Source organism: Dermochelys coriacea, chromosome 1 (assembly GCF_009764565.3).
Source record: "Dermochelys coriacea isolate rDerCor1 chromosome 1, rDerCor1.pri.v4, whole genome shotgun sequence".
In the NCBI taxonomy this organism is placed as follows: Eukaryota; Metazoa; Chordata; order Testudines; family Dermochelyidae; genus Dermochelys; species Dermochelys coriacea.
The window spans coordinates 46882637-46907982 of record NC_050068.2 but is presented as its reverse complement, the minus strand read 5'-3'; the positions used below and the strand labels follow the sequence as shown (position 1 = coordinate 46907982).

At 41.4% G+C, this 25346-nt stretch overlaps 1 protein-coding gene across 6 annotated transcripts in view; it reads left to right on the top strand.

The window, feature by feature from the left end:
• Positions 1–25346, top strand: part of LOC122457916 (translation initiation factor IF-2-like) — a 48969-nt gene that overhangs the window by 19793 nt on the left and 3830 nt on the right. For 3 of the 6 annotated variants that reach the window (XR_006277647.1, XR_006277650.1, XR_006277646.1), the window contains 2 exons: positions 8830–9077; positions 9852–14764. Coding sequence is in view for 1 of the 6 variants with exons in the window: in XM_043504371.1 (XP_043360306.1) it covers positions 8830–8961 (132 nt within the window). In the remaining 5 variants the exon portion in view is untranslated. Of the gene's footprint in view, positions 1–2742; positions 3134–8829; positions 9078–9851; positions 14765–25346 lie in introns of those variants that run through there. The other 3 variants (XR_006277649.1, XR_006277648.1, XM_043504371.1) reach the window with 3 other exon arrangements.

Below are 25346 nucleotides of genomic sequence, written 5' to 3'. Positions count from 1 at the left end.
TAAACTCTGTTAGAGTTCATTGCTAATACCTGCCTGACCACATTGGAGTCAATCAACATGGGTCTAAGCATCCCTGGGATTAGCCTGTTTGTAAGTATCTTGATCAAATGCTGATAAATGTTTTGTTATTGTTCGGATGTAGTAAATTGCTTATTACTGAGGCTTCTTAGGCATGTTAGGAGCAACTATATTAGTACACTGGGATTTAATAAAGGAATTTATGGTTAAATTAGTGTTAGTAATTTCAAATATTATTAATAATTCTAACACATGGCAAAAGGGCAGGACCTGGATTCCCAGGGAGGGAGCCTGAGAGGCATTTAAGTGAGAGGGATGTAAAGGTAGGCCCAAGGAAGTCAGAAGTGGGCTTTTGTTTATACTTTTTATGCTGGGATTTTGTTAGCCGATTCCAAGGGAGGGTCTTGAGAGTCCCAACCCTGAGAGAAGAGAGAGCTTAGAGAGGCTGTGAGGGGAAGGACTGAGAGGCTGAGTAGGAAGAAACCCAGGGAAGCAGCAGCAAGGAGTTGGACTGAGCATACCTTCGCTGCTGGTTACAGGGTCACTGGACTGTAGTGAGAGGGCCCGGGTTTCCCTACCAGCAGTGGTATGGTGGTGTGAGGCTGGAGAAGGGCACAAGGATGACAGCCCTCAGAAAAGGGAGTCAGGACCATGAGGCCCAGAGTCATGGCCAAAGATATGATAGAAGGTATTAAACATTGTTTCATTGGAATTCTTGTTACCCTGAGAAGAGCAGATTAAATTGTGACCTGGCCAGAGGGCCAACTCATAGGAAGGTGGACCACTGGAAGACCAGAGCAGCCATCAGAATGGGGTGCTGCTGGAAGGCGACAGAGTTGCTACACCACCTCTGGCCATCAAGAGGCACTGCAGCAGTGAGTCCACTCCTTCATAGTGAGAATAAGAATATTGAAAAGAAACTAAAATGATTTCTTTGTATTGGGTTTTCACTGCAAAGGTTGTTGAGGAGATTAATAATCTTTTTAAGTAATACAGATTAGGCACTATCAGACTGAGGTGTCAAAAATTAGGTGCAAGAATAAAGTAATAAAGATCAACAAATCACTAGGACCTGATGGTATTAATTTGAGAATTCTGAGGAATTAATTGGCTGAGCAGCTAACAAAAATACAAAATCTCATTAAAATCAGCTACTATACCAAAAGACTGGAAGCTAGCAAATATTGTATATGCCCAGGGGTGAAAGTAACATTCAACACTTACTGGTACGGGGGCTGGCTCTTGTCAGCATCCCCCAGCTAGCCCATCTGCGCTGCCTGGCCAGCGCCGTCCCGGGCTCCAGCAGCAATTTAAAGGGCCCTGGGCTCTGGGCCCAGGGCAGTTGCTCCTTTTGCCCCCACCCCGTCGGCTGCCAGGGAGGGGGGCAAAAGGGGCAATGATGTTAAAGCGCTGCCACAGGAGCCCATTAAACAGGGTCCTTAAAGTGCTGTCACAGTATGGCTGACTATGGGCTGGTACCAGTGGCTACTTTTTACCGGTACGCCATACTGGCCTGTACCAGCTTATTTTCACCCTTCTATATGCCATACAATTTTCAAAAGTCACTAGAAGTGATCCTGGCACTTACAGACCCATGATCCATACTTCAATAAAAGAGAAATTGGTTGAAGAAATAATTAGTTTTTCAAAAAGGACATACCAGCATGGCTCTATAAAAGAAAATCTCTCTAGTCTACTAGATTTTTTTTTTTGACAATGTCAACAAAATGTGGAAGAAGGAGAAGACATAATTTATTTGGACTGTCCATGAGCTTTTGAAAAAGTTCCTAACAAGATGCTATTAGGAAAACTAAGAAGCATGGGTTTGGAGGTAAAGTTTTGCCATAGATTAGTAACTGGTAAGAGAAAGAAAACAGAGTATCAATAAATGGTCAATTTTCAGTATTGTGAGTGGCTAATATTAGGGTTCCTAAAAATCTGCTTTGGGGCTGGTTTTAATGCATTAATAAATGATCTGTAAATGAAAGTAAGGAGTCTAAATTAAATTTATAGGTGACAAAGATTATTTATGTTTTTCAAGATTAGGGAAGATTGTGAGGAACTCCAAAGGGACCTAATAAATCAGGTGAATGGGCAACATGATGGCAGATGTAATTCAGTACTGACAAATGGAAGGTAAAGTTAGTTGCAAGAAATGACTTTGAACTACTTAGATATAGTTCTGAGTTTTAAATTAACTGTAATCACTCATGAAAAAGATATGAGTGTCATTGTGGATAGCTCGTTGAAAACCTCCTCTCAATGTGCAGTGATTAAACCCCTCCCCCTACAATGCTAAGTTTTTTCTTAGTAGTACTGAAAGGCAGCAAAAGTGAAAGTGTGCTAAATTTTATTTTCTGGCCAAAATTGTATTAAGCAACCACCAGTTTTAACTGACAAAATAATTTGAAACCACTTTATCAAGCAAGATTAAAAAGTTTCCTTGTACAAGATTGTACAAGATTTAAAATGTTCTTATAAAGTAATAAAGACCTATTTGAAATACTTAGCGGTTTTTAAAATACAAACATAGATAAAAACAGATCAGCCGTTTTTACTTTCGGTTCTGTTTTCTTTAGATGAGCTGTATGAAGAGCTGTTTAATAAATCTGTTAGTCTCTAAGGTGCCACAAGTACTCCTTTTCTTTTTGAAGATACAGACTAACACGGCTGCTATTCTGAAACCTGTTTCCCTAATTGCAATTCATTGACTTTACCATTCAGAGGAGCCTGTGCCACAGAATGATGAGCTGAAGTTATCAGGCAAAGAAGAGTCTTCACTTGTGAAACAGTCGGAACACAACACAGAGGTCCTTGTCAGTTCAGGTAAATACTAGATCCTGATTAGATTTATTATGTTTTTTAGCACATTAAATTTAACATAAGTTTAACATAAGTTAGTGTGACTTTTTGGGCTTTGTGCTGGTTAGTCGAACACCAACTATTCTTCAAATGAAGTGCCACTCACATTTTGTCAGTAGAATGCATAGTTGCTGAACATTTGGGGAGGAAACTGTAGCATTAGAAAATTAGTTCAGCGACACTTCAAGCCGTCACGCTTTTTGAAAGAGATGGAGTTTATTATCTTTTTGTAAGGAGACAGTTCTGCTTTTCGGTAAGTCTATTCAGTGTTTTCCTATCAGCTTATTTCATTTCTCTGTTCAGTGCTAATATTTTTGCTTTACTGCAGCAGCTCTTATGCATCTGTCTTTCTGAGTCATTAGGACTCAATTCTGTTTTTAAAAAATGAACATAAAGTTTCCATAACTTGGAAAGCTGCAGAAGCCCTGAGAAAAAATCTGCTTCTGCATCTTTCTGTGACATGGAAGCCAGACAGGGTTTGTGCTTAACAGGATCCTTAAATTTTTAGATAATACTATTGGGTCTATTCTTTTAAAGTTGAACGAGGGTTATGCATTATGTTTGGAGTTTTCTGTACATCAAGTGAAACTATATTTCCATAATAGTAATCTTGATTTGATGAAAACAACAAGGACTCCTTTTGGCACCTTAGAGACTAACACATTTATTTGGGCATAAGCTTTCAAGGGCTAGAACCCACTTAATCAGATGCATGGAGGTGAAAATACAGGAGCAGGTATAAATACACAGCACTTGAAAGGATGGGAGTTGCCTTACCAAGTGGGAGGTCAGTCTAACGAGACAATTCAATTAACAGTAGGGTACCTAGGGAGAAAAAATCACTTTTATAATGGTAATGAGAGTGGCTGATTTCAAACAGTTGACAAGAAGGTGTGAGTAACAGCAGGGGAAAATTAGTATGGGGGAAATTAGGTTTAGGTTTTGTAAAGACCCAACCATTCCCAGTCTTTATTCAGGCCTAATTTGCTGGTGTCCAGTTTGCAAATTAATTCTAGTTCTGCAGTTTCACATTGGAGCCTGTTTTTGAAGTTTTTTTTGTTGACGAATTGCCACTTTTAGGTCTGTTATTGAATGACCAGGGAGATTGAAGTGTTCTCCTACTGGTTTTTGAATGTTATAATTCTTGACATCTAATTTGTGTCCATTTATTCTTTTGCGTAGAGACTGTCCGGTTTGGCCAATGTACATGGCAGAGGGGCATTGCTGGCACATGATGGCATATATCACATTGGTAAATGTGCCGGTGAATGAGCCCCTGATGGTGTGCCTGATGTGGTTAAGTCCTATGATGATGTCCCTTGAATAGATATGTGGACAGAGTTGGCAACGAGGTTTGTTGCAGGGATTGGTTCCTGGGTTAGTGTTTTTGTTGTGTGGTGTGTAGTTGCTGGTGAGTATTTGCTTTGGGTTGGGGGGCTGTCTGTAAATAAGGACTGGTCTGTCTCCCAAGGTCTGTGAGAGTGAGGGATCGTCCTTCAGGATAGGTTGTAGATCCTTGATGATGCACTGGAGAGGTTTTAGTTGGGGGTTGTAGGTGACGGCTAGTAGTGTTCTGTTACTTTCTTTGTTGGGCCTATCTAGTAGTAGGTGACTTATGGGTACCCTTCTGGCTCTGTCAATCTGTTTCTTCACTTAACCAGGTGGGTACTGTAGTTTTAAGAATGCTTGATAGAGATCCTGTAGGTATTTGTCTCTGTCTGAGGGATTGGAGCAAATGCGATTGTATCTTATAGCTTGGCTGTAGACAATGGGTCACATGATGTGGTCTGGATGAAAGCTGGAGGCATGCAGGTAAGTATAGTGGTCAGTAGGTTTCCGGTATAGGGTGGTGTTTATGTGACCATTGCTGTGCTTAGCTGTGCTTGCCCTGCAGGTTAACAGCAAGGAGAAAAAATTACAAACTTACTTTTGGCACTAAAATATTCTGATTATACTCCTGACACAGATCTGTAGCATCAAAAAGGTTTCATTTTTACAGCTATTTTCACTGTGCAAGTGCTAAGGTATGTGCAGGGCCTGACTCGGACTCGGCATTTGGGTGAAAAGAGTAGCGCACCCTGTGAAATACTTCAGTCAAAGTATCATGAGTCACAGAACAAGACATCATATGCAACAGAATGGGGAAGAGGGGGTCAGTGCTAACGAGCTAATTCAATTAAGGTTCCAATTCAATTCTTCAATAAAAAAAACTTTGAGAAAACTTCAAGAACAGACATTACAGATTTGTAATTTTAATACATTAACATCCTTTGCATTTCTTTCCAGTCTCTGTAAATGTGGGCTCCAATTCATCAAACGTTTATGCAGATACTTAGCTTTACTTAATGCAGGTTTCAGAGTAGCAGCCGTGTTAGTCAGTATTCGCAAAAAGAAAAGGAGTACTTGTGGCACCTTAGAGACTAACAAATTTATTTGAGCATAAGCTTTCGTGAGCTACAGCTCACTTCATCAGATGCATTTGGTGGAAAATACAGAGGGAAGAAAGCTTATGCTCAAATAAATCTGTTAGTCTCTAAGGTGCCACAAGTACTCCTTTTCTTTTAGCTTCACTTGTGTCTGTAGTCCCATTGACTTCAATGATATTACTCATGTGAATACTGTTAAGCAGGTGTGCAAGTGTTTGCACAATCAGAACCTTACAGAGACCAGTACTCACTTCTGCTTGTTGGTTAAAATACCCTTAACTTTAGACTCTTATTTTAAGAGGAAAATGTCAATGTGGTTTCACAAATACCCACTTTCTTACATGTAAAAAGCTTATAATTTAAAGATGGGAGTTTAACGGAGAGAGGCTTTCAGATTGCGAGTAAACTGCCATGAATACAGCCAAGTCGCTTTGAAAATGAGTTTCTCTCCCCAGTCGGGTTTATCAGATTTAAAATAGTTTTTAGTAAATGGTCACAGAATAGAACTCCAGTCCAGGGTGGGGGGAATGAGATACTTCAGTTTTACACGTAGATTTTCTGATGTGATTTTAATGACCGCTTCCTATCAAAATCAGTATAAAATGCTTGTTTGTAAATGCAGTAGAACCAGATGTAACATAATTGACTTTAGATTATTTTAAAGGCCTGCAGTAGAATACTCCTAAACCTAGCAAAATTACTTGTTGCTGAAAATGGGTGCCAGCTATGGGTGTAGCTGAACTGGCATTAAACACAATTTTATGTCAAACTGTAGCAAAGGACAAACTATATATTCAATATCACTCAGAAATTGTGGTCAAAGCCTGCTTGGAGCAGGTATTTTGAGATAGTTGTCCTTGCTCAGAATTTCCAGCTGAACCATCATTGCTCCTAACACAGTCTCAAGTATGTGGGGCAAAATTGGGGACCCCTCATTAACAAAAGTGCACCTCTGAAAGGATGAGAAGGTGAGTTTCTGCCATTACATTGTCTCAGGAGGAAGATCAAAGTGACTTCAGTGAGCTGAAAAGCAAAGAAAATGTACTTGACCTTTATCATTTCTGTATAATGCATCTAGAAGGTCTCAGAAAGACAAGACTGGTTTGCTGCAGTTCACAGAATGATGTGGAAGTTTTTTTATTGAAGGAATCAGTATCCTCAGAGGAAGACTTATTTCTCAAAGACTGCTGTGATAGGATACAGTTGGGTTTTTTTAATGCAGATATTGAGGTTTCTGTTTTGGCAGTGAGTCTCACCATCTTCTACAACAGGCATGGGCAGCGGGTATCATAGACAGGGGTAGGCTGTGCCTTCCCAACCAACCTAGCATGGCCCTGCCCATGCTCTGCCCCCAGGCCAGGCCCCCCCCCTGCATTCCAGCGCTTTGCCGGCTCAAGCTGGTTGCGGGAGGCAGGGCAACTAGTGCTGGTGCCGCGCTGCCAGGAGCACCAGGACTGGTGGCCCCATCTCCCTCAGGGAGGCAGGGTGGCTGGGAGCACTGGGGCTGGCCACGCTGCCGGGAGCACCCGGGTTGGGAGCGCTGCCACCTGGCGCATCCCCCTCTAGCCTCTAGCTACCTCCTCCCTGCACCCTGAGCTACCCCCCTGCCTGCACACAGCCCCTAGCTACTCCCTTCTCTACACCCTGAGCTATCCCCTGGATGCACACAGCCCCTCACTATCCCCTCCTTGCATCCTGAGCTACCCCCATGCCTGCACACAGCCCCTAGACACCCCCTGCCTGAGCTACCCCTGTGCCTGCACACAGCCCCTAGATACCCCCTGCCTGAGCTACCCCTGTGCCTGCACACAGCCCCTAGCTACCCCGTGCCTTCACCCTGAGCAGTTTTCAAATTGTTTGAGCTGAACTCCCACCACACACAGCCCAGACAGGCTGGGTGGCCTGCTGAGGTGAGTCAGGGGGTAGAGATGGCACTGCCTTCCTGGACCCTGCTGTGTGGAGCTGGCTCAAGTCCCGCTGGACCCTGCCCCCTCCCCAAAATAGAAGTCAAACTATACCTATGCCCGAGGGCCCGTCCCAGAGCCCCAAGTCCCCTGCACTTTCCCACTGGGCCCTGGAGTTTTTATAGCATGTTGAGGGGGGCCTCAGGAAGAAAAAGATTGAGAACTCATGCTTTAGATACCACACCCTCAGAGAGTACATTACCCCACCATGCAAACAAGCCCTTAGTTTAATTCTGCCCCTTTTCCTACAGAGGAGAACGGGACAGCCTGGATCCCATCTAGTTGTTTAAGTTCTTCCACTGCTTAAAAATAAAAAATGAAGCTGATCCGTCAGTAACTTTCTAAGGAACATTCATTCAAAGGTGTAAAACGTCAGCCTGCATACCATGTACATCTAGCTACGCAGGACAAGTGCATTTGCTGAATTTATGTGATATGTTGTGAAACTGTTAATGCTGTGAGGCCTGGTCTACATTTCAAAGTTAGGCCAAAATAAGTCTCCTTGTGTCAACCTATCTGTGCATATGTGTCTACATTCCAATTTGTGTCTGGCTGATATAAGCACCCTGAAATGGTGACACAGTAAAATCACCTTCCCCAAAGTGTGGAGCTGTGGTAACTTACTGAGCTTCATGCAGGGGGAATGAAGACACTGTACAACCTGTGTTGACTCTAACAGTCCTCTAGCGGCTGTCCCAAAATGCCCCATTCCCTGGACACTGACCTTTCTGTCACAGTTGTAAACACCACGTCCAGGGGTCATGGAGACTGGCAGCAATCCCCCCTTTTAAAGCCCACCGCATATTTCTGAAATACCTTTCCTGATTGCCCATCTTGGCATGCATACCTAGCAGCTCTCCCTTGTGTGCAACTGCCCAAGCAACCATAACAGCTCTACATACTAGACACACTCCTGCCTGGAGTAGACAGGAGATATTGGATCTCCTGGGCCTGTGGGGAGAAGAGGCTGTGCAGGCACAGCTATGGGCAAGCCGTAGAAGCATCAACATCTATGAAAAGATTGCCCGGGGATGCAGGCAAAGGAGTATAACGGCTCAGCAGCAGTGTTGCATGAAAGCAAATGAACTGCGGCAGGCATACCACGAGGCCACAGAGGCCAACAATCAAACGTGCTGAGCCGCAGACCTGCTGCTTTTATAGAATCATAGAACTGGAAGGGACCTCGAGCGGTCATCTAGTCCAGTCCCCTGCACTCGTGGCAGGACTAAGTATTATCTAGTTCTAGACCATCCCTGACAGGTGTTTGTCTAACCTGCTCTTAAAAATCTCAAATGATGGAGATTCCACAACCTCCCTAGGCAATTTATTCCAGTGCTTAACCACCCTGACAGGAAGTTTTTCCTAATGTCCAAGCTAAACTTCCCTTGCTGCAATTTAAGCCCATTGCTTCTTGTCCTATCCTCAGAGGTTAAGAAAAACAACTTTTCTCCCTCGTCCTTGTAACAACCTTTTACGTACTTGAAAACTGTTATCATGTTCCCTCTGTCTTCTCTTCTCCAGACTAAACAAACCCAATTTTTTTCAATCTTTCCTCACAGGTCATGACAAGCTGCAGGCTGTACTTGGCGGAGACCCCACCACTACCCTGCACACTACTGTGGATGTCTACGAGGAGCCAAGCCACAGGCCCCTGCCATGAACTGGAAGGAGGAGGAGCAGGAGAGAGGTGACACAGCAGCAGGGTCCATCTATGCCAGGAGCCAGGACCTGCCTGAGACACCTGCACTGTCTAGCCAGTCCTGCCAGCTGAGCATGGACTAGCCTGTTGAAGGGGAAGGGACCTCAGGTAAGTGTATGCCTGTATTTTTCCCTTACGGTGTTTAAATGTAAAAATGGCACCTGGCCCACCCCCAAGTTAACAAGACACAGGTATCGACTTTTCATTGTTTTACTCGTACTAGAAGAGGTAGCAGTATAACAAACAGAGGTAGGGTTGGTATCTGCTTTTCATTCCCCTGTTAGCCTAGGCTGGAGGGGGCAGAGCAGTTTATGTACATGGCGATTGATGCCCCTTACATCCTCCTGAGAGATCTCAATGCAACTTTCATGGAAATACTCTGCAGTCCTCTCCTGAGGGTTTCTAGGAATTGAGTGCCTTATTTCTTCCCCTGCAGTTAGACACTCTCCCATGCCATCCTGTTATGAGTTGTGCTGTCTCTGTTGCAGTAAAGAAGCTAGCGACATACGGGCCTATGTGGCTTCAGGACACTAGTAGCAGCTGTCATCTCTGTGCCTTTTGTTACCCTCGGGAGTAAGATAGCAGCTAAAATCACCACTGTCTGTGGAAAATAGTGCCAATATTCAGTGCCTTTGCACTGTATGTGTACCCATGGAATAGGGACCAGAATGTTTTTGTTTCATACAACTTAAATTCCCTGCCTTCCAGCAGGCCATACTCACCCTGATGGGCTGGAGAGTGGTGATGTGCGGAGGTGCTCCAATAAGTGTCAATAAGCATGTCTTGTATTAAAAGTTTTATGGGAGTAAGGGAAGGGAGTTTTGAAACTAACCTGTTCGCTATTGTGACTGTAAGCCCAATGATAGATCTGTTTTTAATCAGGAGCTGTTGCTGTTATGGGGCCTTGAGGGGTCCCCCCTCCACACTCACAGATCACTTAACTCTGATGAGGAGAAAGAAGAGGACTAGGGAGGATATACTGAGTGAGGTCCTGCAAGCTGGTGCTGCATTGGACTGTGAACAAAGGGCCTGGAAGGCTGATGGCATGGAGAGGGAAAAAGTGGACAGAAGAAAGCCCTGGAATGCCAGCAGGGAGAGGGGGAGATACACCAAGACTTAATGGGTCTCTTCAGGGAGCAAATTAAAATGCTGCAGACTCCAACAGGTCCAGATATCCCAGAATCATCTTTGCAGACCTTGGAGAACTCCAGGGTATCTCCCTATACCCCCGTCCCTGCAACATACCACATGGCATCCCGGGCTGCATCCCTCTACCCTTACCACTCCACAGTGGGACACAGCAAGGAAAATCACAGCTTCACACATGCACTGACCCATGAGAACTATGGCTGGTGCACATGTAGCCACAACAGACTACATTTGTGCACTCAGGTGGGCAGAAATATCAAGCCTAGTGGTTAGAGCAGGAGTTGGTAGCCAGGAACAGGAGCCCAGGGTCAGAGCTGGAGTCAGAGGCCAAATGCCAGAGCTGGAGACTGAAGTTAGGAATTGGAGCCAAGGGTCAGAACTGAGTTACCTGGAGTGAGGCAACAGAGGGGCAAGGCTGGGCACAAGGCAGGAGCAGGAGCTTCCGCAGCCATGGGAGAATGCTTTGAGCAGCTGCCAAAATACTGCTGCTGCTGGTCTTAAGGGTTGATCTGGTGACTCTTCCCACCAATCAGGCAGATTTGCCACTGGGCAGCCTACTGCATGCCAGCTGCATTCCTTACGTTGCCCGGAGACTGGTTCTGTAGCAGACGATTCCTGACAACACCAATGATATGAGGTAACCAAAGTTTGTAGTGTAGATGTGGCCTTAGTCTTTTAAGCTGCTGTAGGTCTGTAGCTGAACAACACCCTTCTTTTCTCAGTGCTAGTCTTTCATTCTGTTTGGCTGCAGACTGGACATGATGGCAATGTCTCTGGTTTTTTTGTTATTGTTGTTTTTTTTTTTTAAAGCTGTCTTTAGAAAACAAAGGGCTATATACACTGTTATTTCCACCCCCCCCACACCCCCGTTCCCTCCTCTGCAAGAAAGCTCAGATTCTGAAAAATAGCAAAAATCTATGAAAGACCTCAAATTTGCTATTTCCATGGCACGGATGTGTATTGTCTGTAGTGATGATGGTCACATAAGCCACATCTCTGAAATAAAAGTGATAATTTCTATCTCAGATGTTATCTTTTCTTGTTAGTGTTCTGCAACATGATTATGGTGAATGGTGTTTCAAATAAAAGTTATGAAATGCTACTGGCTGACTTGTAAAAGACAAAGGCTTGACTATTGGCTAGTGCATAATTCCTCTTTTGCTAACTAGCTTTTGTGATATTTACATTATTTTGCGATACTCTGGTGGAAGCCTGAAGAGGGAAATGTTATAGTTCTTTCACAATTCATTAGTTTGTAGGTGTCTCTGTTATGATGTTTACACAATGAATGACTCATAAGCTAAATGAATATGCCAGCCTAATATAGTGCAGCCTATAGCGAAACCTGATCCCATTACATAAAAGCATGGCAGTTGTTCATACTTGTGCTATTACTTGATGAAGTATTTGCACACTGGAAATGTACGTGCCATAGGTTACTTAAATGTGCTGTGTTTTTATAAGATTTTTCTGAAATATGTAGTGTTTTACAATAATAGATTGGCCTCCTTTTCTCCACCCTTATAGTATTATACCCCTTATTGTTCGGTTTAAGTTCTACAGCTCTTTTGAGTGCATAATTTGGAACTCAGGCCTGGTCTACACTCAAAATTTACATCTGCATAGCTGCGTCTCTCAGAGGAGTAAAAAATCCACGATCCTGAGAGACGTAGCTATGCCGATGTAAACCCAGGTGTAGACAGTGTTAGGGCCTGGTGTACACTAGGAAATTAGTTTGGTATAATTATGTTACTCAGGAGTGTGAAAAATCCACACCCTTGAACTATGTAGCTTAAACCAATTTAACTCCTGGTGTAGACAGCGCTAGATCAATGGGAGAATTCTCCCATTGACCTAACTACCGCCTGTCAGGGAGGTGGATTACCTACCCTGACGGGCAAACCCCTTCCATTGGCATAGGTAGTGTTGTCACTGCAGCTATGCGGCGTTAGCATTTTAAGTGTAGACATACAGAATGTACGGGCTGAGGGCTTGTCTACGCTACCAAATTTTGTTGACAAAACTTATGTTGACACCCAAAAGTCGACAAAACAAAAATCGCCAAAGGGTGTTCACACTTGCTCCCTCTGTCGACAGATCATGTCCTCATTGGAGACACCATCATCGACAGGGTGAGCAATGCACTGTGGGTATGTATCCCACAGAGCAGTGTTGTGGGAAGGAAGAGCTGACCGCTGCGTACCTTGGCATTCTCTCCGAGTTCTCCCACAGCCGCCTCAGCTGCCGAGAGCAGCGTCATGACTAGCGCTGTGAGCTCTCCGTGCTGAGGAAGGGCACAGCCGTCTGTCCTCCTCCCCTTGCAGCCGCAGCCTGCCTGCTGCTGTGTTCCTAGCGCAGGGCAGAACAGGAGCGGTCCAGTGATTTGCTCTTTGTATGTTCCCCAAATGGAGCAGCCCAAAGATACTTCCCGGAGCTTTGAAAGGGGAGGGGCACATGCCTGCAGGGCAGCAGAGATCAAAACACTGAGCAGAGCAATCAGGGCAGGCATTGTGGGATACTGGTGGAAGCCAGTTCTGTGGACAAAACAATCAGCAGAGTCTACACTGGCTCTTTGTCGACAGCAAAGGGAGGGGAAAAGACAAAAGTCTCTCGTGGGGTGATGATTTTTTTGTCGCCAAAATTGGGTGTTTTTCGCAACAAAAGTCCCATTGTAGTGTGTACGCTCTTGCTGTTTTATCGCCAAAGGGCAGTTTTTGGCAACAAAACTTGTTAGTGTAGACAAGGCCTGAAGGTAAAGCAGCAGCAGTTTCCTTCCCCCACTCCTTTTAAAGACTATTTCATGTGTGTTGATAAAATTAAATATTAATTTTTATTTCTTGTAACCCGTATCTTTATAATAATGCTGACTGATGTAAATACCTTTATTTGGCAAATTGGCAGCCCAGACCTAAAGATACTTTTAATGTGGAAACACTTGATACCATATCTTACTAGTTACCTTAGTTCTCATTAAGCTCTGCTTTTCTTGCTTGCTGATTTAATTTCTTCTAGTTTTTTTTAAATAAAAATCTTGATCTCAAAGGTGTAAAACAAGTTCATCTATTTAGAATACTTTATGTAAACAATTTTGCTTTCGTATAATATGCAGTACATACAACCATGTTGCTGCACCGCAAGAAACAGGCACAAAACAAGTTACTGGTCCCAGAATTTACGTTTCTAAAATATTTCTTACACAAGATACCATTATATCAGATATACCTGTTTAGACTGCAAGCTTTTCGCAGCACAGATGGTGTATTCCTATATGTCTATATATGGCCTAGCACTTTTGGGGCACTTTCTGTAATATCAATAATTACCAGAAAGCAATGATATTCTTCAGTTTTTAAAAGTGAATTTACAAATATGAAATGCTGGGAACTCCTGTTCCAGGCTACTATATGAATCTCAGACACCCCTCTGATGGCTGCGGTATTAGTCTAACAGACAGATTTTAAAAGGGTTCTTATTAACGAGTTAGGGCAACCCATCAGCTAGAAAAAATGAATTGCTACAACATGTTAGGCACAAAGCTGGTGGTCATTATCACCTGGTGGATATAGATGCAGGAAGTGGTGCAATTTTTATGTCACATAATGTTTAAACGTTATAGGGCAACCAATCTGAAAAAAATCATAAAATCACAAAAAAGACTATAACTCAAAGATACATAGTCTAATTTTCACCAAAATTGGCAGAAAGCTCCTCAATACAATTGATAATGCAACTATGTACTCAGAATAGGCATGTTTGGGAAATACTTAGCCGCAGGTGATATTTTATGCCGTCTCCTATACACAAAATCTGTAGTCACGTGACAGTCTGAGCTTGTTTGTCCATGTTCCAATGTGGTTATATGAATTATGCTAGACAGAGTTGTGTACATGTAGCAGAAGCCAGACTTCTAGAGGAGAAACTGTGTAATATAACATGCCCTAATTGATAGTCAGGGAGCAGTATACCATACTGCCAGACCCTTCAGTGACGTACGACATGACAGCCATTGAGTAATTTCTCAACAAGGACTGTGTGAAGCATCAGCATCTTATCACAAAAGATAAGGTTCTGATCAAGCATTTCCTGACTGCACATTTTAAGGCAGCTGTAACAGCTATGACAAAACAAATGTGTAGAGTGCATTCTTGAGCACAGATCTCCACAAAGAAGCTACCATAAAGGTTGCAGATGAAACTGCTGTTGAAGTTATTAAAAAAATTTGTGACTGAAAGAATGGCAAATACTTTTAGCATTGAATCTGGATCAAGCCCAGACAACAGCCAGCCACTTGCGAACATTACAACATCTACTGGGGCCCCACCTGAAATTGCAGAAAGTTTGTGCATAAGAGAGAATGGCACACAAGAAATGAAGCAGTTTGTAACCAGTCTGCTCCAAAAGGGTGAGGTAGACCTCTTTGATCCCATAAAAATGTATCATGTCAAATCATTTGCTAATCTCAATAAGTCAATCAAACAAAAGAAGCAGACAGCACAAGCAATAACTGTTGATTGCCAGATATTGAGCAAGTGGACTGTTATTGCCCAGTCCAGAGATGTCGATATCCAGGGTTTGTTGAAGTATGAGCTCCCATCTGTCCAGTTTTCCCTCTTCATCTTGGTTGGATCTCTAAGAAAGACCCAAAAGCATGGCAGGAGAAAAATTTAAAAAAAAGAAAAAGAGAAAAAGAACTAGACATGGAGGATAGGTCCATTAATGGCTATTAGACAGTGTCAAGGTTCCTTCCCCACACTGAACTCTAGGGTACAGATGTGGGGACCTGCATGAAAGACCCCCTCAGCTTATTCTTACCAGCTTAGGTTAAAACTTCCCCAAGGTACAAACTTTTACCTTTTGTCCTTAAACCTTTATGCTGCCACTACCAAAGTGTCTAACAAAAATAACAGGGGAAGTGCCTACTTGGAAATGTCTTCCCCCCCCACCAAAAATATCCCCCAAGCACTACACCACCTTTCCTGGGGAAGGCTTGATGAAAATCCTCACCAATTTGCATAGATGAACACAGACCCAAACCCTTGGATCTTAAGAACAATGAAAAAGCAATCAGGTTCTTAAAAGAAGAATTTTAATTAAAGAAAAAGTAAAAGGATCACCTCTATAAAATCAGGATGGTAAATACCTTACAGGGTAATCAGATTCAAAACATAGAGAATCCCTCTAGTTACAAAAAGACACAAAAACAGGAATATACATTCCATTCAGCACAACTTATTTTATCAGCCATTTAAACAAAACAGAATCAAATGCATATCTAACTAGATTGCTTACTAACTCTTTACAGGAGTTCTGACCTGCATTCCTGTTCTGTCCCGCAAAAACATCAGACACACAGAGAGGACCCTTTGTCCCCTCCCCCCAGCTTTGAAAGTATCTTGCCTCCTCATTGGTCATTTTGGTCAGTTGCCAGCAAGGTTACCTTATCTTCTTAATCCTTTAAAGGTGAAAGGGTTTTTCCTCTGGCCAGGAGGGATTTAAAAGTGGTTAGCCTTCCCTTTATATTTATGACAGACAGGATGGGTAGGGATGGCGTCCCCAGCTTCTGTTTGCCAGAAGCTGGGAATGGGAAACGGAATGAATCAGTTGATGATTACCTGTTCTATTCTTTCCCTCTGAAGCACCTGACATTGGCCACTGTTTGAAGATAGGATCCTGGGTTAGCAGTTTGCTCCAGCACTACTAGTTCAGTTTCTGAGAGTATCTCATCTTTATTAGGAAAGATCAGGCTTGAGGTAGGAATCTCCCCAACATTCTCAGTAAATAATTGTTTATTCCTTGACCCTCCATGCCCTTCTCCCATGCCAGAAGTTCTGTGTCACCCCATTCCCCACTTTTCCCTCCATGCCAGGGCTCTCTGGGCCCCCCATTTCTCCCTTTTCCAGGTGCCAGGGTCCCCCATGTTACCCTCCTTCCATACCATTGTCCCCCGTAATCAATAAGGTTCTACCCATTGATGCCTAGAACGCTCTCTGAAATGTTGGAATCGTGGCGTTCATAAGTTACTGTGTTGCATCCACACAGAGAAATGCCATCAAGATGAATGTAAGGCATGTAAGCTTGGCCAATTAATTAAATATAATGAAAATAAGTTGATAGACTTTTGTTTAATTGGGAAACCCACACAGTAGCTTCCTCTCCATGTTGTTGTCTTACTGGGTTTATTACAAAGAAGGGAATTCCCTTCTGGATATAGTAGGTTTTGAAGTGAGCCAGAACTCAGTGGCATGCTGTACTGGCACTTCTGTGGTGGCCCCAGAGATTTTAACCTTTCATTTAAAAAAAAAAATCTAGCTCTTATTGATGAAAAGATAAGCTTCAAAATGTGAACATATGTAGTGCTGTTTTCTTGAGTCTGCAGATACAGATTGAAAGAACAACCCTAAGAAAGGTGGAAACTGACCCCCTCCCCACAGTTAATTTTAATGGGTTACTAACTGAAGCTTAGTAGCAAAGAAAATGTCAGCATGAACTATTAAACTGCTGGTCACTTTTGCAGAAATCTCAAATCTCTCTGAGATTATGGTCTGAGTTCTCCCTACCCCTACCTTTGCTGTTCTAGGGATATTGAAAAGTACTGAAGTCATGTTAAGCTTTTCTTTGGTGGCATAGGGCCTCTTAGCTATTGACAAGCAACTTGGATTTCTTGCAATCCCTGGTATTTGTGTCTCTCTCCTGTGTGTGTGTGTGTGTGTGTGTGTTTGCATGTGAAGAAAGCTGCATATGTCAGATTTCCCTCATGTTATTTTATTAGTTATTCCTCACCAGGGTTCTCTCCATGCTAGTTGGGGGCCCCTGAAGATTCGCTGTGTTTTTCCCGGCATTACACAAGGCTCTTTTCATATCAGCTTCCCTTGTGAGAAGGACTAGATGCAATTCTCTTTGGAGCCAATTAGGGCTGTTCCTATGAATTGACATGAGCAACTCATTCCCTTCTAGGGACAGAGATGAAATTCACCATTGTGCAGCAGATCAGCACAAGGCATTATGCACCAATGAAGTCTCACTTAAGCCCTCTTGCTAGGCAACATTTAAATGGTGTTTAATGGTGCCTAGCAAGAAGGCTGATGTGGTGGATATGCCTTGGAATGGCCATCTGCCTGTGGGTGAAATGGGTGTTTTGCCTCCTCCACAACTTTCCCAGCTCCTGTTAGTTTAGGGAGCAAGGCACAAGAAGTCATGTTATAAGAACATATGCCAGCTGGTTACCACCTCTGTAAGTATGCAAGAACAGCTATACTGGGTCAGATCAAAGGTCCATCTAGCCCAGTATCCTATCTTCTGACAGTGGCCAATGCCAGGTGCCCCAGAGGGAATGAACAGAGCAGGTAATCATCAAGTGATCCATTCCCTGTCGCTCATTCCCAGTTTCTGGCAAATTATAAGCCCAGGTCTATTGCAAAGTAGCTGGCCTAAGTTGTCTAATAAGTGTGTAATGAGTTTTAAGCAGTGTTGGAGTACTCCTGCCACACAGGAGACTTCTTCCACTTAGAGATTTTTATTAAAATATTGGGACTTAACATAGGTTGGGAAAATTCCAATATTGATTTTTGACTCTCCATTGAATGTTCTGCTACAAATTATTTTCTAGCTGTTATTATTTAATCAGGGTTTATTGTATCATTATTTGATTAAAAATATCAAAAGTTAAAAATCAGCAATGAGTTTCTTTAATTTAATTCTGTGTTACATTGGATTGTCACAAATTACTTTTTTTAAAGTCTCTCATCTTTAAATACAGCTTCTCCTTAGGGTAGTGCCTGGCAAAGCAAAGCTACCACAAATATGCCAGTTGGTTACCACCTCCAAAAGTATGCAAAATTATTGGCCAAGCTTCTGAGTCCCTGCATTCAACTCGATGGGATTGCTTTCTGTCTGTCTGAATGTAATGTGATACCTTGCCACCTGCTTAGCAGAACCAGGGCTTCAAGCACCTCTGCAGTTGTCTATAGATCAAAGACCTGGCTCCCATGCAGAACAAAGAGAAGTAATAATAGAGGGGGAAAGGAGGCACATACAGCCCCATGGCATGGTGGGGAGAATGGAAGACCCTTGTAAGGGGAAGAGGAAAAGAGGGGATTGTAGAGAACCCCAGGCAGGGTGGAAACTGGGTAACTGTGATATGCAGGGGAAGGGGAAAATGGGGAGTGAACATAGCCCCTGGCATGAGTGATGGGATGTAGGGGGGAGTTGCAGCAAGTTCCTGAAATAGAGGGGGAAGGGAGGGTGGAACACTGGGAGCTTGTGGGTGAGAATGGAGGGATGCAAGGAGCCCCTAGTGTGTGTAGTGAGGTCATCCTAAAAAAGCAACAAAGTGTGTGACCTCCTAATTTATACAGTGCCCAAAACTGTACTAGGTGCTTGACTGACATGTAAGAATAATAGTCTAAGACGAGATTACAGTCTAAAAAGTCTGCATACAAATAAGCACAGACAAAGGCCAGCAGAATTTGTAAAGCCTTCCTTTAAAAAAAAACCTAGGAAAATAAATACAAAAAACTGTCTCTAATGTAACTTTAGGTTACACAGTTAAGTGTGTTGGGAGGTGACAGAGTTAAGGCTGAATGCACAGATGCAATTGTATCTCATTGTACATGTGAATAATGATAATATAATTACAAGATCACATACTGTTTCTCAAATAATAGAATAGTTTTACAACCATGTGTATGTGTCATCTTGTATTGTGCACAACTTTATATATGTCACAGTTTATTAGTCATTTATATGAAAAGTACATAGAAAACCATATTTAAAGAACTATACTGAAGTGTAATTATCTGATCTATTACACATCCTAGCATGTAAGTGCCTTCCAAAATTATAAAATATATTCAAAGATATGTTGCTCTTTTTTCTCTTCAGTCATTGGAGACCTGACTTGTTTTACTCTTTTATTGATTAGTTTGTTTGGTTTGTGGTGTCACGGTGAGAAAGGCTAAGTTGTAGAAGGGGCTCTTGGATTTTGCTGCTGTCTATGGTCAACTTACAGCAGTTGTGAAGAGCGCTACATACCAACATGTGTTTACAATTAAATTTCAAAGTCAACTCTTCTAATAACTAAGTCATACTCCATAATACTTCATTGATGCAATTCTCTCGCTCATTCTGGTCCTAACTGATCATCTGGGAATTCCCCCAACATGGGGGCGCTCTCAGCTAGCATGTCCTTATGAGAACAGTTCCTCTACTCTGGCATAGGGGCCATATCTGGGTTGAGGGGGAATCTGTCAAGCCAGGAGAAATGTGCCTGCAATCCACCCATAGCATACAGTTCCTTGGGGGGACCATAGCCAGCTGGTATAAGTTAGAACAGTCTCTGGGCTTCTTTAACATGATATGGGGCTGAGGCAACTTGAAAATCAGGGAGTCATAACCTGAAAAAAAGAGTTTTCTATTTGCTTTGTACAACTAGTGTTAAAATAAATATTCATAACTTTCAAATCACTAGTATGCAAGTATAAATTTTGTTCATAATAAATTCTCATAAGAAAATGAAAAAATTCTGTTTAAATTTATAGTACATGTGCAAAGGTTGAAATATTAAAATTCCTAGAACCATTATAGAGAAAAGAGCTTATATCAAAAGTTTTTCACAAGATATACTGGATCATTAGGACTGAGAAATTGAGTGTCCAAGAATAACCAAAAAAAGTTACGAAATACGTGTGCATTTATGGTTGTGGATATTTTCTATTATGTTACACTGAGAAATAATTTGATTGTGTAATTAGACAGATTCATAGGACCGGTTCTAGGCACCAGCAAAGCAAGCACGTGCTTGGGGCGGCACAATTCCAGGGGCGGCATTCTGACCATTCTTTTTTATTTTTTTATTTTTTTTTTGCTTGGGCAACTGTGCTCTCGGAATTTGGGGTGGCAAATTTTTTTGCATGGTGCTGCAAAAAACCTAGAGCCGGCCCTGCAGATTCATAATACAAATGCACAAGGGATCAAAGTTAAAATTCCATGACCAGTATGAAAGTGGTTTTCTTCTCTGGAATGTGACTCTTTGAAAATCACCTCCAAGGGGTTCCATATTTATTGCTGTTCAGTAATTTCAGGTTGTTCAGGGACAGAACTGCAATAGCCAAGGAGGGCAGTCACATGCAGAATTCCTTAGGAAGCACATTGTATAGTACTCTTACACTATGCTGTCCAAATACTTGCTGCCAGATGCTTACAGCCATGCAGGGCATGAGGCCCTGGCCATGCTTCTTTCCTACAAGTGGTCAGTCAGCATTATGCCTGTAACCTCTGCATATGTGCTGACTTGATGGAGAGAGGTCCCCTGAGCTGCCATCTTTTCCCACCAAACATACCTATTCAGGGGCAGCCAGAATTTATACTGACATATATCTTCAAATAAGGTGACCAAAACTATACACTGTACACCAAACGTGGTCTAACAGGTTCAGTGCACAATGTTCTGAGACATAGCTAATATTCCAGTACAAAAAACTCCATTAACATGGAGATAAGGCAGCTGATACCCATTCTGAACTAACACAAACACTAAAAATACTAGAAATTCTGAAAGTTCTTTTACAAATTTTAGAGATCACTTCTTCTTTCTTACATGATATTTTAGTCAATACTCTCATATATAGGTAGTCCCATTGACACCAGTTTTAGTGTTAACAGAACAGGGGCCTTAACGTCTATGTTTGTCTTGAACTGAAAGATGAAGTGTAGTACATTCACTCATAAGCTTCTTTCATACAGAAAAAAATTCTGGATTTCAAATTTGACTTTCGATCAGATATACAAAAAGTCATCATCTGCTTGTATTGGATTTCAGATGTTCAGGTGCCCTTGTGTGTGAATCGGAGTAACAATTTTAAAAAACAAATTTCTTTCATGAAAAGGTCCTGTTGGGTTGGAGGCCTCCAGTTTGGAAAAGTAACAATAATCTGAGGTCACTGATTCTATTTATCAGACTTTTATCCAAGAAAATGTTCATGAATATATTTATGGAGCAGGTGATTACAAAAATTGTTTTAATTGCGATGTTACATGCTGTTGTCTAAAACACAGTATATTTTCTCATTGGCAGTTGCATATTCCACTAGGCTCGGGTGTGTTTGATCATGGGCTACTATTATTAGTTACTGGCAAAACATTAGTACAAAGAAAGTGAATTCATCCTGCACACTGAACATAGAACACCCATAACTTTTAAATGGACACAAGAATTAATTGTTTTTATTATATCACTTTCTGACACTTTAAATCATAAATATATCTCAATGTTAAAAAGCTAGAGCACATGGAAAGTGAGCAAATGTACTACAGGTGCTAAAACTAGTAGTCATGTTTGTGTGAAGAGGGTTATACTACTATCAGTTAGTATACTATAACTACAGTATCTTGATAAGACCTGTTCTTCTTTATTGCTGCAGCACACTGGACCAAGAATACAAATATTGCAACTGTCAATGAACCCACATTCTTTTCCTTTGTTATAAATTAGTTTGATGTCACTTAATCTATACTTGACCATTATTTCTATCCAACTGCATCTTTTGTATTTACATATTTAGGTCCCAATCCTGTCGTTGAGTCTGTGCAAGTGGACCCTTGTACCCATGTAGAGCCCAACCAAATTAATGGGACTCCAAATGAGTACACGAGTCTACTAGGCAGATCTGAGTGCAGAATTTGGGACTAAATGTTATGTTTCATCTCTGAGTCTGTTTGCCTAAACCATCAAGGTTATCTTGTAAAACAACATTGCCCTGATGAATCTTAGCCACTCCTTCTACTTTAGTATAATCACTATACTGTATACTCCATGATATCGTCAGTCATTTATTCTGGATACTTGTGGTTAAAATATTTTATTTGTCTAAGTAGCCAGATTCTTTTGATCACTGTGATTATTGTAGTACTTGTGGCACCTTAGAGACTAACAAATTTATTAGAGCATAAGTTTTTGTGAGCTACAGCTGTAGCTCACGAAAGCTTATGCTCTAATAAATTTGTTAGTCTCTAAGGTGCCACAAGTACTGCTTTTCTTTTTGCGAATACAGACTAACACGGCTGCTACTCTGAAACCTATGATTATTGTGTTAGTGTGTTGATGCTTAACTACTTCTTACCTGAGATATGGCAGGTACTATGTTTTTAATAGCTGTGATTTGAAGTCACAGTAACCATATTAGTACAGCTGTTTAGCTCATGCCATATATAAGGGTGTTTATAGATTTGTTTTATATACTTTGTACATGGAGTTCATCTTTTATATTTTGGACTTTTTATGGTATTCTATTTTCTGTGGTCTATTATTACTAAAAGCTTCCAGTATGATGATAGACTATGTTGTATAAATAAAATAAATACAATAAGACACTGAGATTTGCTAGCTTTCAGTGCATACTTGTTGCTTTTCTGTTTTTTGTGGAGATGTATATATGCTGCATTACCTGGCTGAGAGTGAAAATATTTTTGTTTTACTAAACCACAAAATATCTTGCTTTTTGTTTACAAGTGTTAGTCTCTGAACTACTGAGTTTGAGGCCCTTTATAATTTTTTTGAGTACTAAATCAAATAGCTATGGTGTCAATAGGAAGGGAGGAAAATTTCATCACAAAATTAAAAATATATTTTGAAAGGAAACTTGCATACATTCCATCTATATTCAAATTTAATACATTTCTAAAATCACATTGAATAGGTGAAATGATCTCCAAAATGATCAGAATAATTTAAAATAAGATTAGATTGAACCCATCTAGTCTGCAATGATAGTGCAGAATTATTTAGTTTCTTCACAGTCTTTCCTAGGACACCTATCACATTTAGTATCTGAGATCCTCACATATATTTAGTTAATGTAACTCCATATTTCCTCTAGAAATAAGAGCAATATTAGTCCCATTTTACAGCTGGAGAAATTAAGACATAGACACTTGTCTGAGGCTACACAGTGAATCAGTGGTAGAACCAGTGTTAAATTCTGGGGCCTTCTGACTTGGAATGCTGTTTATTCCTTCAGACCACATTGCCTTACTGTTCCCATTAACTTCCATTGCAATTGTGAGTTCTCAGCACTTCATCATATTGGGCCCCAAGTGCCTCAGCTTGGACACCTAGTTGATTACCATCTGCCAAAATGTTGGTTTAAGTGACTTGCTCATAAGAACTCTCTGGAAAAAGCAGGGAGAGTACTGAGTTTTCTGGTGTGCAATTCAACTACCTTAACCACATGGCCATCCTTTCTCTTCTTGCAGTGCTCTGCCTCATTCTCTACGCACCTTCCAAGTTCTAGAGCAAATGAGTCAGGGAACCTACAAATAACTTGATTCATTACATAGCCATGATTCATTTCCTGAGTACCATCCATCCTTTGTACTAAATGAGGCAGGGGTCCTGTGGAAAAAGACTGCATAATAATGCATATGTACAGGGTGCCACACTAGGGTTGCGCAGCCAGACTTAATTATGGCAATTCCCAACTTCTGAGTGCTTGACTTTGCAACCTAAATAACATTGTTTTTAATGTTGTTGGGAGGGAAGTGTTATATGCATTTTTATGATTTTTTTTTTAAAGGAAAAGGTAAAAACAACTTCTATTTTGCAGTTGCAACACTCTCCCCCTCAGGCATTGTTGATAGAGTTTTGCCCCTGAACCCTGAGCACAGCTTAAGTTATAGGGCTAATTGTTGTAGCTAGCAGTAAGGTTATCTCTCAGGGACGGTATCTTGCTGGAGGAGTGGGTGAGTGCTGTCAGGGCATGTTCTAGGTCTGGGAAGTAGTCATGGTGAAGCCCGGACTGGCTTCTCTTGCAAACCACTCCCCCTCCCACTAAGAGGTTATCTGTTTGTGGGGTTTCCAGTGCAGTGTGTGCTGCTCCATAGACCAGCCTTAGATTAGTGTACATGGTCAGTTAGTTAGCCAAAATTTGTTGCCAATGCAAGCCACAGAAGGGAAATGACAGTTTTCAAAAGTTTTTCAGCCAAACCTGAACAGAAGTTCATGAGACAAATAAAAGGCGCTTCTCTGGCATCAGGCTTTCTCCCTGCTGAATGGAGGCCTTTTGCAAACAATGCTAGATGCTAGAGCTTCACCAAAAATAATAAGAATAATTGCAAATATCTTTTATGATGGGAAATATTAGGCAACTTAAATATAAGAGGTTTCAGAGTAGCAGCCGATGAAGTGAGCTGTAGCTCACAAAAGCTTATGCTCAAATAAATTTGTTAGTCTCTAAGGTGCCACAAGTACTCCTTTTTTTAAAATATAAGAGTTGTTTCCAGCTCTCTCTGTAGTTTCCTTCCCAGTCATGCGATGTTTACTGTGTTTGTGAGCTGTCTACCCAAAATGTTGCCAGAATAGCAATATCAAGAATTGCAAGATAGTCTCTATTTTTGCTGCTAGATTCTAGGATTGGATTTGGATTACACCTTTTTTTTGTTCTCGTGCTGTGTCATTGAATAGGCCAAGTTTTTATTGATACTTTACCTTGGTCATGTGGATGGTGCAGAGAATCAGGTGTCTCACTAGTGGTTTTCTAGTAAACAAGATACATAGAATCATAGAATATCTGAGTTGGAAGGGACCTCAGGAGATCATCTAGTCCAACCCCCTGCTCAAAGCAGGCACAATCCCCAGGTTTTTTTTTGCCCCATCTCTAACCTTATATTCCTTTCTCCTTTCATGCTTCTCTCTGGGTCATGTGCAATCCTTATTGTACAAGTACTGTTTGCATAGGTAGTGTAGTAAAAGAGGCTGTGCTATAAATATGGTTCAGAACTAGAACTGGTCAGAAAAACTTTGATGGAACGATTTTTCGTTAAGAAATGCAGTTGCATCAATTGAAATGCTTTGTAAAATGGTGTCAATTTTTCCCAAAATTGTGGAGAAAAAACAAAAAACTCATAAAAAAGTCAAAATGTCCTTTCAAAATGTTTTGACATTTTTGGAATGAAATGTTTTGATTTGAAGTGACTTTTGTTTTGAATCTTTTTAAAATTTTGTAATATAAAATTTAAAAAATATTTTTCCCAGGATTTTTCCTTTGAGAATTTTTAAATTTTGGGGTTTCATTTCAATTTGAAATGAAGTCAGCTTTTGAAATCTCAGAATCCTTTGTAAACAGAAGTTCCATTCTCCTGCTCTATTCAGAACTTTTTGAAGTATGATTATGATATTCTAACTACAAGATGGGTTTGAAATAGAATTTAATCAGTTCTGAGATGCACTGTTGACAT